Raw genomic sequence first — 13,958 nt, 5'->3', positions numbered from 1 at the left:
TCTAAATGCATTCTGTCTGCTTCAGTGGCACAGCTGTCCCAGGCCCAAATATGGGAGCTTTCCTCTACTTTTTCCCCAAGGAGTTCCTCAAGCTGGAGGGAAAGTCGCTGCTTGGGAAGTAGGAGTCCGAGCGCCTTGTAGCGAGAGTGTAGGGCAGGATCCAGCAGATTTGCTGAGGGCGGCCTTAAGCAGTCATTCAGAGGCCTCTGCTTCCCAGTGGTGAAAGCAGGTGGGTTGCAGGCCTCCTGAGCTCTTTCCGTCATCCATGTTCTCCCCTTGTCCGGCCCTGTGGGACACCCAGCCCATCAGAGACTTCCTTGCTGTAGGGCTGTGCCAGCTGGAGGCTACATGAAGGGCGGTGGTCAGGGCCCACTAAGAGGCTCCCTGAGCTGGTGCCAGCCGCCGGCTTCTCTGGTAGCAGCATTGCTGGTTTCCTCGTGTGTCCTTCTCTTGTGGAATAAGTGCTAGTGTCCAGCCAGGCGTCTTAACTTCCTGCCGAGCTCCTGGGAGGATGTGGTGGCTGGAATTCTGCGGTGTACAAAACGGCACCTAGAATTTGGCGGGGATAGGACAGGTTCTTAGGAAGCTTCCATCAGCCCCCAGATGGCCTGGCATGGCTTACCCAGGAAGCAGGAGTTCCCAGCAGCCAAGTGGGTAACTGGGTCTGCCTGCTCCAACCTTAAGGGAGCTGTCTGCAGACCCAGCTTCTACTCCTTTCCTACCACACGCTCATGTGCTGCCCCTTCCCTTCCTGAGGGGACTCTAGCTCCCCTCCCTGGATGCTCATCCCCCAACCCCAACTGAAGGTCCTGTGTTGTCCTGTCCCCCCACCCCCACCTCCTTCTCCCTGTCCTGGGTCAGGCTGGGACAGACATGCTTCACCGTGCATAACTGGGGCAGGCGGCCTTCCCTGCGGTCTTGGCAGTCAGCATACTTGCCTTCCAGATGACTGGCCCACGGGGAGGAGGGAACGTGTCATTTTCTTGACCAGTCTCTGGGAACCCAGCTTTGGAGCTACTTGCTCTGTGGGGCCTTCTGGCAAGTGCCGGGGTTTAGGCAGCTTCCAGGCACTGGTGAGGATGAGCTCAGATAGCTGCCACCCGCCTGACATTATAGACCTCTAGACTTAGAGGCTTGTGATGGAGGGCATGGCACAGCAGGGGCAAAGGTCAAAATAGGGGAGCCTCAGCAGGTCTCATCCATGGCTTCTCAGAAGAATCAGGACAGATGGACAGATGTTAGAGAGTCCTTACCCCTTGGGGTCCACACGGACGTTGGGTTTTTTTTTTTTTTTTGAGACGGAGTTTTGCCCTTATTGCCCAGGCAGGAGTGCAATGGTGTGATCTCGGCTCGCCGCAACCTCTGCCTCCCAGATTCAAGCGATTGTCCTGCCTCAGCCTCCCGAGTAGCTGGGATTACAGGCATGCACCACCATGCCCGGCTAATTTTGTATTTTTTGTTGTTGTTGTTGTTTTTCTTTTTTTTTTTTTTTTTGAGGCGGAGTCTCGCTCTGTCGCCCAGGCTGGAGTGCAGTGGTGCGATCTCGGCTCACTGCAAGCTCCGCCTCCCGGGTTCCCGCCATTCTCCTGCCTCAGCCTCCCGAGTAGCTGGGACTACAGGCGCCGCCACCACGCCCGGCTAATTTTTTTGTATTTTTAGTGGAGACGGGGTTTCATTGTGTTAGCCAGGATGGTCTCGATCTCCTGACCTCGTGATCCGCCCGTCTCGGCCTCCCAAAGTGCTGGGATTACAGGCTTGAGCCACCGCGCCCGGCCTGTTGTTGTTTTTCGAGACGGAGCCTTACTCTGTCGCCCAGGCTGGAGTGCAGTGGTGCAATCTCAGCTTGCTACAACCTCCATGTCCCGGGTTCACGCCATTCTCCTACCTCAGCCTTCCAAATAGCTGGGACTTCAGGCGCCCACCACCACGCCTGGCTAATTTTTTTGTATTTTTAGTAGAGACGGGGTTTCACTGTGTTATCCAGGGTGGTCTTGATCTCCTGACCTCATGATCCGCCCACCTCAGCCTCCCGAAGTGCTGGGATTACAGGCGTGAACCACTGCGCCTGGTCTGATTTTGTATTTTTAGTAGAGACTGGGTTTCTCCATATTGGTCAGGCTGGTCTCGAGCTCCTGACCTCAGGTGGTCTGCCTGCCTTGGCCTCCCAAAGTGCTGGGATTACAGGCATGAGCCACCGCGCCTGGCCTTGTTTTAATAGTGACAGTGTCTCACTATGTTGCCCAGGCTGGTCTTGAACTCCTGAGCCCATGTGATCCTCCCACCTCAGCTTCCCAAAGTGTTGGGATTACAAGAGTGTGCCACTGCACCTGGCCTTACTGTATCTTTGCATCCTGTCTTACCTGATCCTCACAACCACCCGTGTCTTCATCATTTCTGTCCTATAGCTAGATGAGGACACTGAGACCCAAAGAAGTTAAACAAAAATGTACGAGGCTCATTCTCTTCCTCCTCCTCCGTGGAATTAGTAATTCCGTGCTGTGTCAGTAAAGGGGAAGGGCGGGTTGCTGACACCACTGCCCTCAGCTGCCAGGGCTCCTGCCAGTATAGTGGCCCATTTGGATTGGGCTTATTGGGGTATGAGACGCCTGCGTGACCTTCTTTCGCTGGAACCTGTGTCCTGCAGAGGAGGCACATCAGGCAATGCACTCCCCGGATAGAGAAACTGATGCTTAAAGGTGAGTAACTGGCCCGATGTCTGCCAGCCAGTCAGTGACAGAACCAGGACTCCAACAGAGATACCGACAGCCATGGTTACCGGGCTTCCTGTTGAGGGAAGGGATGCACAGCTGGCTCCTGACACTGGCTTCTCTTGCAGGTGCGCTGGTACCCTTCCTCTGACACCACCCAGCAAGGATGGAAGTACCGTCAGTTCTGTTAGTTCTTCAGTAAGTGTTGGCCCCAGAGGCCCAGGACAAGTGTCCTAGACTCCGGCTCCCTGCAGGGCCGTGGTTCCTCCCTCTGCCCGGGTCTCAAGAGCTTAGCCGAGCCCAGAGCAGGCCTGGCTTTAGCTCTAGTCCCACGCCTCTGCTCACGGCTGCCTCTCTCCCTCCCTCCAGGTCTGGTCACCAGGGAGGTGGTTCTGGGAATCTGTGGTGGTGCCGGGACAGGCACCCTGAGTTCCCACTGCCCCTGGGCGGCCTGTGCAGAGCTGCTGCTGCCCTCCAGAGACTGTGAATCCTAAGCCTCACTCAGTGGACTGCTTCCTGTTCCCCTCCCTCCTTTTCCTCATCTTGTTCTGCACCCTCAAGCCTTTCTCCAATGCCTCCCAGGAGGATTTGGGGACCTTCTCGCTGGGGCACCCAGATCCAGCTCGGAGACCTCACTGGGACCTGGCCAGGCCTGACCTCCCGCCCAAACTTGCTTCTGTAGCTCCCCCTTGAGGAAGCGAGGCATTTAATTTTGCGTGTTTTCTGGCATGAATTAAGACACTTCCACTTGTGTATATGTGAGTGTACAGTTTGTTCTCACACTGTCACCATAGCGACAGGTCCTGGCTCCCAGTGGTTCATCCTGCCTGGCCCCTCTCTCCTCACCCCACCCCTACACCCACCCTGCTTCAGGGAGGCCCAAGCCCCGTGGCCCCACATGCTTCCAGGCTCGGCTCCCACCTCCACCCAACAGATAGATGGGGTTTGCTTTTTCATTTCACACTGGGCTCCTCCGCTCCTGTCTTCTCGGATGGGCCAACAGTTGTAAGAAAGCCCTCTCTGCCCGTTCTGTTCACCTCTCCACAGCGCACCCGGCCTGCCACTGCTCCTCATTCTTTCTAAACCTCGAAACAACCAAAACGTGAGAAGTATTTTTGTACCCTGTGTAACAAAATATTTATGCATCATAAAGGATTTTTCATGTGTGTACCATTAATTATTAAAGCGACCTCGTTCGCCCTGTCAGATAAGTTTAATGTTTAGTTTGAGGCATGAAGAAGAAAAGGGTTTCCATTCTTCAGCAGTACGCCTTTGCGTCAGGCATTTGTTTAAGAAAATGAAATGAAGGAAACACTGTGCAATGTTTTTTGTTTTGAGCATATCAGTGCTTTACCGTCAGCCGCAGCTGTGACCGTCTGGCCATTTCAGACTTGGGAGATGAGGCGGCTGTTGTCATTGCTGATCCTGTGAGAATGTGAAACTGGATAATATATGAAATGCAAAATAAAACAAAATCAAAATGACTGCTCTCTGGCCTTTGCTTCCCCCTTCCGTGGACGCAGACTGCCATTGGGAAGGCACAGCCAGAGAGACGTGGAGTCGGGGGAAGGAAGTGAAGTGGGCCTGGCCTGCTGGCAGCTGGCTTGTGACTGTAAAGGTGGCGGGGGAGGACCTTGGAGCTCGCTTAGCCTCTTTGGCCTCCCTGTTTGTAAGCTGGAGAAACAAAGTCCTAGGGAAAGTGACTTGCCTCAGGGCCTGGCAGCTGTGGCTTCACTTCCTCAGTTTCCAGGCTGTCAGGGTAGGGAGAGACTCCCTGCACCCAGAGCAGGCTCCCAGGTGGGACCTTCCTTTTCTGGGGCGCAGTGATCTACTTGGCTTAACCATTTACGGCCTGTGGTCTTTTCGAGCCTTGCTCTAGTAGAAGAGGACTGAGGTTTGGGCTGTTGGGCTCTGCCAGGTGGTATCTGTCCTTGGCTTGCCTCTTGTGAGGCTGTGCTGGCGGGAAGGCTAGGACCTGGAATCTTGCCCAGAAGGGGTTAACCTTATCCACCCTGTAGTCTATGGGCTGCAACTCTTGATTCCTGGAGCAGGAGCAAATGGGTGTGAGGCTCAGGGAAACTGTGCAGTGCTAAGAGCCCAGGCTGGCCTGGGCCAGGTGTCAGGAATGCCTGCCATGGCCCTCAGGCTTCCCTTTTGTGACTTAGGGTCTTCGGTTCCTTGTCTGTGAAGAGGTGGCTTGAAATGCTTTCCAGCTCTTACTGGAGGGCTGGTGTGCTGAACTCAGGGTTTAACTGTTTGTTTTTTCATGCACTCCTGGAAGAGCTGCCCTGCACCCCACCCCACCTCAGACCCAAAGCCGTGCCTGGACAGGGAGGACAGCAGGGCCCCTGGAACCCCCCTCCCAATAGGTGTTGCTCCAGCCTTGCTCTGAGCAAAACTAAAGTGGCTGTGGCTGGCTGTGGTCACTTCCTCACTTGCTGGTCGGGTGACCGCTCCCTGCCTTACTCCCCTATCTTGAATCGCAGTCCTGCACCACGGGTTGGCTTGGGTCTGAGATGTCACTGCTGGCGATCCAGGTGCTGTGAGGGAGGAGGAGGAGGAGCCTGGCCAGGACCAGGCCCTGCAGGTAACCCTGGGTGGCTGTGGGTGTTACCTGGACCTCAGAGGGTGGCTGTGTTCATGCCTGGAGGAGTCTGGGGTTACTCGTCTGCCACGCTGTGCCCCTTGCCTCGCTGCAGTATCGGACCAGCTGGCAAGGCCGCCCAGCCTTCAGCCCCTGCCTGTGCCAGTGGGGAAGCTGCTCTGAGCCCTGCGGCCCCCACCCAGGGCCACCCAGGGCTGACCTACTTCATCTGTGTCAAGAACCAGTGGGTCTTCCTGAGGTGGTGAATTATTTAGTGAAGGTGCCTGAGCCTTTCTGAGAGGGGCTAAGAAAGCTGCTCTATAATTTACAGGCCCCTGTGCCTGCGGCTTCCCTGGGGGGCCTCCTTCACGCTTTAGCCAGCAGGGCCCAGGCCTGGGTCTGAGAGGAGGAGGAGCCAGGGAAGGAGGAGCCCTGCAGCCATTCCAGAGGGCGCTCTCAGCCGGACTGGGGGCTTTTCTCAGCGTAGGGCCTCTGCAGAAAGGACTTAGTGGACAGTCACGTTTAGACTGAACTTGGGTTGAGGAGCCGTCAGTAGATCAGGGCTTCCTGGCTGAGGTCAGAAGCATCTGTGTCCTGATTCCCTGTCCTGCTGTTTCCAGAAAGCAGCTCGTTTCCCCCAGAGGTGTTGAGTCCTGATCGCAGTTGAAAGTGTTCCTTCCCATCTGAAAGGCAGTTGGGCATCTGGGAACCACCAGGTTTCTTCCCCCTGCCTCTCCCACCCATGGATGATGGAGTCTCACTGTCGCCCAGGCTGGAGTGCAGTGGCGCGATCTCGGCTCACTGCAACGTCTGCTTCCTGGGTTCAAGCCATGCTCCTCCCTCAGCCTCCCGAGTAGCTGGGATTACAGGCATGCACCACCACACTCGGCTAATTTTTGTATTTTTGGTAGAGACGGGGTTTCACCATGTTGGCCTGGCTGGTCTTGAACTCCTGACCTCATGATCTGCCTGCCTTGGCCTCCCAAAGTGCTGGGGTTACAGGCGTGAGCCACTGTGCCCAGCCTCCACCAGGGTTCTTTTGGTGTGGGGTCCCTTCCCAGCAGTGATGAAATCCCCCCCTCATTGGCAGGAGAGGCTGTCTTTCCATCTAACCCCCACCCCCTCCCTGTAAGCACACAAGTGAGGCCAGTACTAAACAGATGCTTGTGAGCCACTGGGAAGCCCCTGTTCCCCCCATGCCCTGGCCAGAGCCAGCTCTCCTTGCAACAGAGATGGTGCTTGTCATCCTGACTGGACCATCCTTGGGTGCTGCTGCCTAGCCAGCATTTTTCTTTTTCTTTCTTTTTTTTTTTTTTGGAGACAGGGTCTCTGTCATCCACGCTGGAGTGTGGTGGTATGATCATGGTTCACTGCAACCTCTGCCTCCTGGGCTCAGTTAAACCTCCCACCTTAGCCTCCAGCGTAGTAGCTGGGACCACAGGCACACACCACCGTGCCTGGTTAATTTTTGTATTTTTTGTATTGACCCAGGGGTTTCACCATGTTGGCCAGGCTGGTCTCAAACTTCTGGGCTCAAGTGATCCACCTGCCTCGGCCTCCCAAAGTGCTGGGATTACAGGCATGAGCCACCATGCCCAGCCCTGGCCAGTGTTTTTAAGGGATGTGACTTATCTTGGAGCTTTCCCAGGCAGGTTCCTAGGTTCCAGGCTGTGTGGCCTGACATGATGTCCCTGGGGATCAGTGCAAGGTAAGAGTGCAGGCTGCATGGGGTCCAGAGTTCTGGGACAGGGGTGGGGGTCGGGGGGTGCCTCCCTCGTGCCCACCGTTCCACCCCACCCTGCCCTACCCTCATGTGCCTCCAGAGCTCCATTTCCCGAGGTCTGGAATAAAGCCTCTGGATCTTGAGTTCTTTGTCAGAGGGTGGATATCCCTGAGAAACCAGGCTAAGTCCGTCAGAGGAGGGAAGTAGGGAAAGTGCCAGAAGGGGACAACCAAAGGGAAAGGTGGAAAATGGGAGGATAAAGACTCCTGCAAAGGTATCAGGAGGAGGGAGCAGAGCCGCCCCACTCAGCTGCAGGCCTGCCCTGCCTCACATCCTCTGCCAGCCTCCACCCAGGTGGAGCTGCAGGAGTGCAGGCCCCACCCCAACACCTGCTCTCAGGCAGAGGAGGGGCTCGGAGAGCAAGGCTGGACGGGATCACTGCCCTGACAACTTTCCAGCACAGCTGGGAGAGGGACATGTGCTCCTGGTCCATTCTATACCCCCTCCCTCACCTCCTTGACCGTCATCCCCCAGCTCCCTGGCCTCTGGTTGGGGTGAGGGAGCGGGAGCCTCTGCGAGAGTTTGGAGGGAGGTGAGGTGCCCTTGGCCATTGTCTTCATGACCTTCCAGCCATCCCCTTAAATCTGTTCTTCTGAGGGGCCCTTCAAGTGACCCCAGGAAACCAGGATCGGACATTGGCATTGAGGATTGAGTCCACCCAACTCTCCCATTCACGATGGAGAATGTGAAGCGCAGAGGTGAGTGGTTTGCCCTAAAGCAAGCCCTTTGTTGTTATGGAGACAGTGGCCAATGCATGCTCCACTGGTGTCTCCTGTCTTCCAGCCAGTCCAGCACCCCACACGGCAGGCAGGCAGCAGACACCTCACCCCACAGGCTTGGAAGCCTCTCCCTGCAGTGCTAGAGCCGTGGTTACAGCTCAGAGATGCTGGCTGCAGACCTCTTCTTGGCATGCCATACTTTCTTGTCTTCTGTCTTGGTCTAAATATGACCCCATCTTTCCCTAGGGCACTGGGTCTTACTCCCTGATTAAGGGACAAAGAGAAGCCCTCTGTGACCCATCTAGCCTCAACCTAGCCTTGTGTAGTCTCTGGCCTTTAACCCAGTGATTAGGGTTGTTGGACATGCAGGATCCATCTGGCTATCAGCTCGTATAAGAACCAAGACAGTGTATCTCCATTTCTGCCTGTAGTAGAGAAAATGCAGTGGTTTAGTAGGAGGAGCCTAAGAGATAGGAATGGCTGTCTCATCCCAGAAAAGCCCGTGCCTTCTCTTGGAGTGTGTGTTTCTTTGTGACTCTGTTTCCTTCCCTCACAAGGTTTTGAGTTTTAATGATGACACAATAATGTGCCTAACACATAGTAGGTACTCCCTAAATGTTTCCTATGCTTATCTTTTTTTTTTTTTTTTTTTGAGATGGAGTCTTGCTGTGTCGCCCAGGCTGGAGTACAGTGGTGCAATCTTGGCTCACTGCAACCTCCGCCTCCCAGGTTCAAGCGATTCTCCCTGATTTTTAGTAGAGATGGGGTTCGCCATGTTGGCCAGGCTGGTCTCGAACTCCTGGACTCAAGTGATCCATCTGCCTCGGCCTTCCAAAGTGCTGGGATTACAGGTGTGAACCACCATGCCTGGCCTGCGGTTATGTTAAAAAGATAATATTTATTTCATCCTTAACAAGCACTGAAATTGAGTCGATTCCAATTGACGTACTCCTTGACTGTCTTTTCAATGGATCAGTAGTCATTGAAAGATTTTTAGGCCGGGCGCGGTGGCTCAAGCCTGTAATCCCAGCACTTTGGGAGGCCGAGATGGGCGGATCACGAGGTCAGGAGATCGAGACCATCCTGGCTAACACGGTGAAACCCCGTCTCTACTAAAAAATACAAAAAACTAGCCGGGCGCGGTGGCGGGCGCCTGTAGTCCCAGCTACTCGGGAGGCTGAGGCAGGAGAATGGCGTGAACCCGGGAGGCGGAGCTTGCAGTGAGCTGAGATCCAGCCACTGCACTCCAGCCTGGGCGGCAGAGCGAGACTCCGTCTCAAAAAAAAAAAAAAAAAAAAAAAAGAAAGATTTTTAACCCCATGTTCTACCTGGGAGGGAGGTGAAAGAAGGACAGGGTGGGGCCCAGGAATCTAGAACACACATAAAACCCTGGAGCTAGTAGTTTTTGGCACTGACTCTAACTGTAGCTTTTTTTTTTTTTTTTTTTTTTGAGACAGTCTTACTCTGTTCCCCAGGCTGGAGTGCAGGGCATCATCTCAGCTCACTGCAATCTCCACCTCAGCCGAGTATGGTGGCACATGTCTGTAGTCCCAGCTACTTGGGAGGCGGAGGCAGGAGAATCACTTGAAACTGGGAGGCAGAGGTTGCAGTGAGCCTGAGTAGCTACAATTATAGGTGTGTGCCACCATGCCCGGCTGATTTTTGTATTTTCAGTAGAGACAGGGTTTCGCCATCTTGGCTGGGCTGGTCTTGAACTCCTAACCTCAAGTGATCAACCAGCCTCAGCCTCCCAAAGTGCTGGAATTATAGGTGGACTTCTAGCCTTTTTATCAAGCCATTTAGGGCTTCAGAGTTCTGACAGTAGTTGTATTCATATGCTGCTTCAGAGTTTACGATACATACATTCGCTATCTCCCATGATTGCCATAAAAAGCCTGCTGACGTACATAAAAAAGGTGTTTGCCAGGGCGGTGGCTCACGCCTATAATACCAGCACTTTGGGAGGCCACGGTGGGCGGGTCACCTGAGGTCAGGAGTGCACAATCAACCTGGCCAACATGGTGAAACCTCCTCTCTACTAAAAATACAAGAAGTAGCCAGGCGTGGTAGCATGTGCCGGTAATTGCAGATATTTAGGGAGGTTGAGGCAGGATAATCACTTGAACCTGGGAGGCGGAGGTTGCAGTGAGCTGAGACCATGCCACTGCACTCCAGCCTGGGCAACAGAGCAAGACTCAGTCTCAAAAAAAGGAAAGTTTACTCCACCCTGCCGCCCAGGCTGGAGTGCAGTGACCCGATCTCAGGCCGCTGTACCCTCAGCCTCCCAAGTAGCTGGGACTACAGGCATGTACCACCACACCTGGCTAATTTTTGTATATTTTGTGGAGCTGGGGTTTCTCCATATTGCCCAAGCTGGTCTTGAATGAGCTCAAGCAATCTGTCCTCCTCAACCTACCAAAATGCTGGGATTATAGGTGTGAGCCACCATGCCTGTCAATCATCTACTTTTATTGCTGTGGAAACTAGAGTAAAAAAGGCTTCACCATGGCTGGGTATGTGGCTTACTCCTATAATCCCAGCACTTAGGGAGGCCGAGGCGGAGGATCACCTGACCTGAGGTCAGAGTTCAAGACCAACCTGGCCAACATGATGAAACACAATCTCTACTAAAAATACAAAAATTAGCCGGGTGTGGTGCCACTTGTCTGTAGTCCCAGCTACTTGGGAGGCAGGAGAATCGCTTGAAACTGGGAGGGAGAGGTAGCAGTGAGCCGAGATCATGCCACTGCACTCCAGCCTGAGTGAGAGAGAGACTCCTTCTGAAAAATAGATAGATAAATAAATAATAAAAACCATCAAATAGTAGCCTGGTTAAGAAATAGGCCGAAAATGGCCAGGCATGGTGGCTCACGCCTGTAATTGCACCATTTTGGGAGGTCGAGGCAGGTGGATCATGAGGTCAGGAGACCAGCCTGGCCAAGATGGTGAAACCCCGTCTCTACTAAAAAATACAAAAATTAGCCGGGTGCGGTGGTAGGCACCTATAATTCCAGCTACTCAGGAGGCTGAGGCAGGAGAATCGCTTGAACCCAGGAGGTGGAGTTTGCAGTGAGCCGAGATCTGCCACTGCACTCCAGCCTGGGTGACAGAGCAAGACTCCGTCTCACAAGAAAAAAAAAAAAGAAAAGAAATAGGCCGAAAACAAAAATAAAAACCATTAAACAGAAAAACCCTCCAACCACTTGAATATGTGAGGGGAAAAAGCTTTTAAAAACCCAGACAAGGGTGGGCAGATCCTAGACATCTCTCAAGGTAAACTTGCTTCCTAATTTGGCCAAACTAGATTATACATGTGCCAGTATCAGCTACCTATATCTGAATTTGTTTATCACTTCGGAGTTTGTGAGCAACTACATCTTCACAATGCCGCCTGAATGAGTCGTTTTTATTCATCAAGGTGAACTGAGTTTGTTCTCCATCACTTAACATTACCAAGTGGGATAAGAGAGAAGGAAAGAGCTAAGTCTATAGGCTGCTACAAGGTAGTCCTGCTCTGATCCTCGAAGCTGTCCTGGGAAGGCTGTTTGGGAAGGATCACCTCCATCCCATGGACAGGAAGTTCAAGTTCAGAAAGGTGCCAAGGTCATGTCTGATCATGATGAACTGAGCCAGAGCCCTGAGCTCTGGGCTCCTGCCCTCAAGGGGGAAGGACCACGCTGACTGACCTTTGCATCCTCTCTCGTCCAGTCATTCTTTCCAGCAAACATTTGTCGTGCACCTGCCCTTCGCTGAGCCTGTGTTTGGTGCTGAGGTGGAGGATAAGGCACAGTTTCTGTTCTCAGGTGAGGCACAGCCTGCAGTGTGGGAGGCTGGGCTGTGGAGCTACTCAAGCAGGGAAAGCTGGGGGTTATTGGTTCTAAACCTCTGCTTCCCTCTTTCCCTGGAGGCTGGGCTGCTGCCCGCCTTACCCCACAGGTCCAGAGTACTGCTCTGGGTCCCATAGTGTCATGGTTCTGTGCTTGGCCTCTCAGAACTGCCTGGGTGGTGTAAGAGCTGTGCACAGAGGGACATGCCCCATCTCCCACCTCAGCGTGACTGCAGCTTCTGCAGCAGGATACCCTCAGGCTCTGTCCCCTGCTGAAGGTGGTCTCTTAGATTAGAGGCTTCTCAGATGGGCCTGTGTCTCTCTCAGGCCCAGGTTCTCATTCCTGAAAGCAGGAGTGTGCTTCCTAAAAACTAACTTGTGTCTCCAGAAAGACATGGAGGGAGAGGGGCTGGGAGGGTGGGGGTGGGAGGAGCAAAAGCCACCCCCTTTTGGAGCAGTGGCCTCTGCCAGGGTTCTCCCCAAAGGCCACACTCCTGAGTATCCATTCATGTGCGCTTCCCCAGGGCCTGTGTTCTGAAATTTCTCCTGTCTGTGGCTGCCAGGTGAATCATGCCAAGACGCCACTTTCACAGGTTAGAAGAACTTCATTCCATGGTTCTGTACCGCATATGGGCTGATGGCCAGTGTCACACATTCAGGACACACCCGCACCTGGCTTCTGGCCCCTTCTTCTCTGTGATTGGAGACATTTGCTAACCACCGTCGGCTTCCTTGTACTGCAGAGCAGCTTTTCCCTTTCTACTAGATCGGCCATTGCCTTCATCTTCAGGTAATGGGAGACTGACCCCACCTGGGTCTCGTTCCGTGTCCTGATGTATCTGTAGGCATGCTCTGTGGCCCCAGCAAGTCCCTTTGGCCCCTCCCTCTCCTATGCCCACCTTTATTTACATCTCAGGCCCCTTGACTTGGCCTAGTGGTGACCAAGGTGAAATTTCTGCTCACCTAAGACTTAGCTCTAGGCAGGTACCTCTGGCACAGCCTCCTTCTTCTGGGAGCTGGCAGGGCTGTGTGATCCTAGGGCGCCCTCTCATGGTTGAAGATGCTCACAAGCCTCATCTATATTTTTTCCCTTTTGCTCTTCCAAATTAACCTTTTCCTGGGGTCATTTATTCTGGACTCTGTGGGTGCCTCTGTTCCCAGAGGCAGAGTCAGGCAGTTGGTCACAAACAAACACAAACACTCATGGAGTGCCTCCTGCATTTGTGCATACTTACATGCTAGTAGTCACTCTGCTGGCACTGGGGATACAAAAGTGAATATTGGGCCCAGAGAGATTTTGATCCAATCACCTCGGTTCACAGATGGAGAAGCTTCAGCCTTCAGAAGCAGAGAGATGTGCCAAGCTCATTTGGTTGTGTGGGCTTGACACAAAACTCAGGTGTCCCGACTATCACAGGAAATCAAGTCAGTTTCCATCTCACTGATGAAACCCCTGGATGTCGGCCGGGCGCGGTGGCTCATGCCTGTAGTCCCAGCACTTGGGAGGCCAGGGCGGGCGAATCATGAGGTCAGGAGATCGAGACCATCCTGGCTAACACGGTGAAACCCTGTCTCTACTAAAAAAATACAAAAAATTAGCCGGGTGTGGTGGCGGCCACCTGTAGTCCCAGCTACTCCTGAGGCTGAGGCAGGAGAATGGCGTGAACCTGGGAGGTGGAGCTTGCAGTGAGCCAAGATCGCGCCACTGCACTCCAGCCTGGGCAACAGAGACTCCATCTAAAAAAAAAAAACAAAACCCTGGATATCATAGTAACAAAGCTTAGACCTCACTATTGATATTTTCAGGAATTGCATTCCTAATTTCTCATGTCTGGGAGATTTTAGCTATTGGAATGGGTAAAATCCAGGGGATAGACCCCCCTGGAAACTCAAATTTGGGCTGTTCTCTGTCAGTGTGCTGTTCTTAGGGGTCACTCCATTGTCAGCACTGCCAGGCATTGTCTTGTCTGCAAACCTTGCTCGTGCCTGCACAGACTGGACATTCTTTCAGGGTATAGGTCATGCCATTGTCACTCACCAGCACAGTCCAGGGCCTTTGGTGATACCTAACGTGACTGAGAAAGGCTACTTCACTTTTTTTTTTTTTTGAGACAGGGTCTTACTCTGTCACCCAGGCTGGAGTGCAGCAGCACAGTCAGCTCACTGCAGCCTCCATCCTGGGCTCAGGTGATCTCCTGCCTCAGTCTCCCAAGTAGCTGGGACTACAGGTGTGCACCACCACACCTGGCTAAATTTTTTTCCTTTTTTTCTTGAGACGGAGTTTTGCTTTTGTTGCTCAGGCTGGAGTTCAATGGTGCTATCTCGGCTCAACGCAACC

General features: G+C 53.4%; 1 protein-coding gene and 1 long non-coding RNA gene across 7 annotated transcripts in view; both read left to right on the top strand.

Moving 5' to 3' along the window:
- Positions 1-4,192, top strand: part of RBPMS2 (RNA binding protein, mRNA processing factor 2) — a 40,885-nt gene extending 36,693 nt beyond the window's left edge. For all 5 annotated transcript variants that reach the window (XR_013395663.1, XM_077939570.1, XM_077939572.1 and 2 more), the window contains 2 exons: positions 2,837-2,906; positions 3,078-4,192. Coding sequence is in view for 4 of the 5 variants with exons in the window: in XM_077939570.1 (XP_077795696.1) it covers positions 2,837-2,899 (63 nt within the window). In the remaining variant the exon portion in view is untranslated. The remainder of the gene's footprint in view (positions 1-2,836; positions 2,907-3,077) is intronic.
- Positions 4,193-9,290: 5,098 nt separating this feature from the next.
- The window catches only part of LOC144329923 (uncharacterized), a 29,897-nt gene continuing 25,229 nt past the window's right edge, over positions 9,291-13,958 (top strand). The window contains exons 1-2 of one of the 2 annotated variants that reach the window (XR_013395666.1): positions 9,291-11,597; positions 12,184-12,410. This is a non-coding gene — a long non-coding RNA (uncharacterized LOC144329923). Of the gene's footprint in view, positions 11,598-12,144; positions 12,411-13,958 lie in introns of both variants that reach the window. The other variant, XR_013395664.1, reaches the window with a different exon arrangement.

Source organism: Macaca mulatta, chromosome 7 (genome assembly GCF_049350105.2).
Source record: "Macaca mulatta isolate MMU2019108-1 chromosome 7, T2T-MMU8v2.0, whole genome shotgun sequence".
In the NCBI taxonomy this organism is placed as follows: domain Eukaryota; kingdom Metazoa; phylum Chordata; class Mammalia; order Primates; family Cercopithecidae; genus Macaca; species Macaca mulatta.
This window is presented reverse-complemented; position numbering and strand designations above follow the sequence as displayed.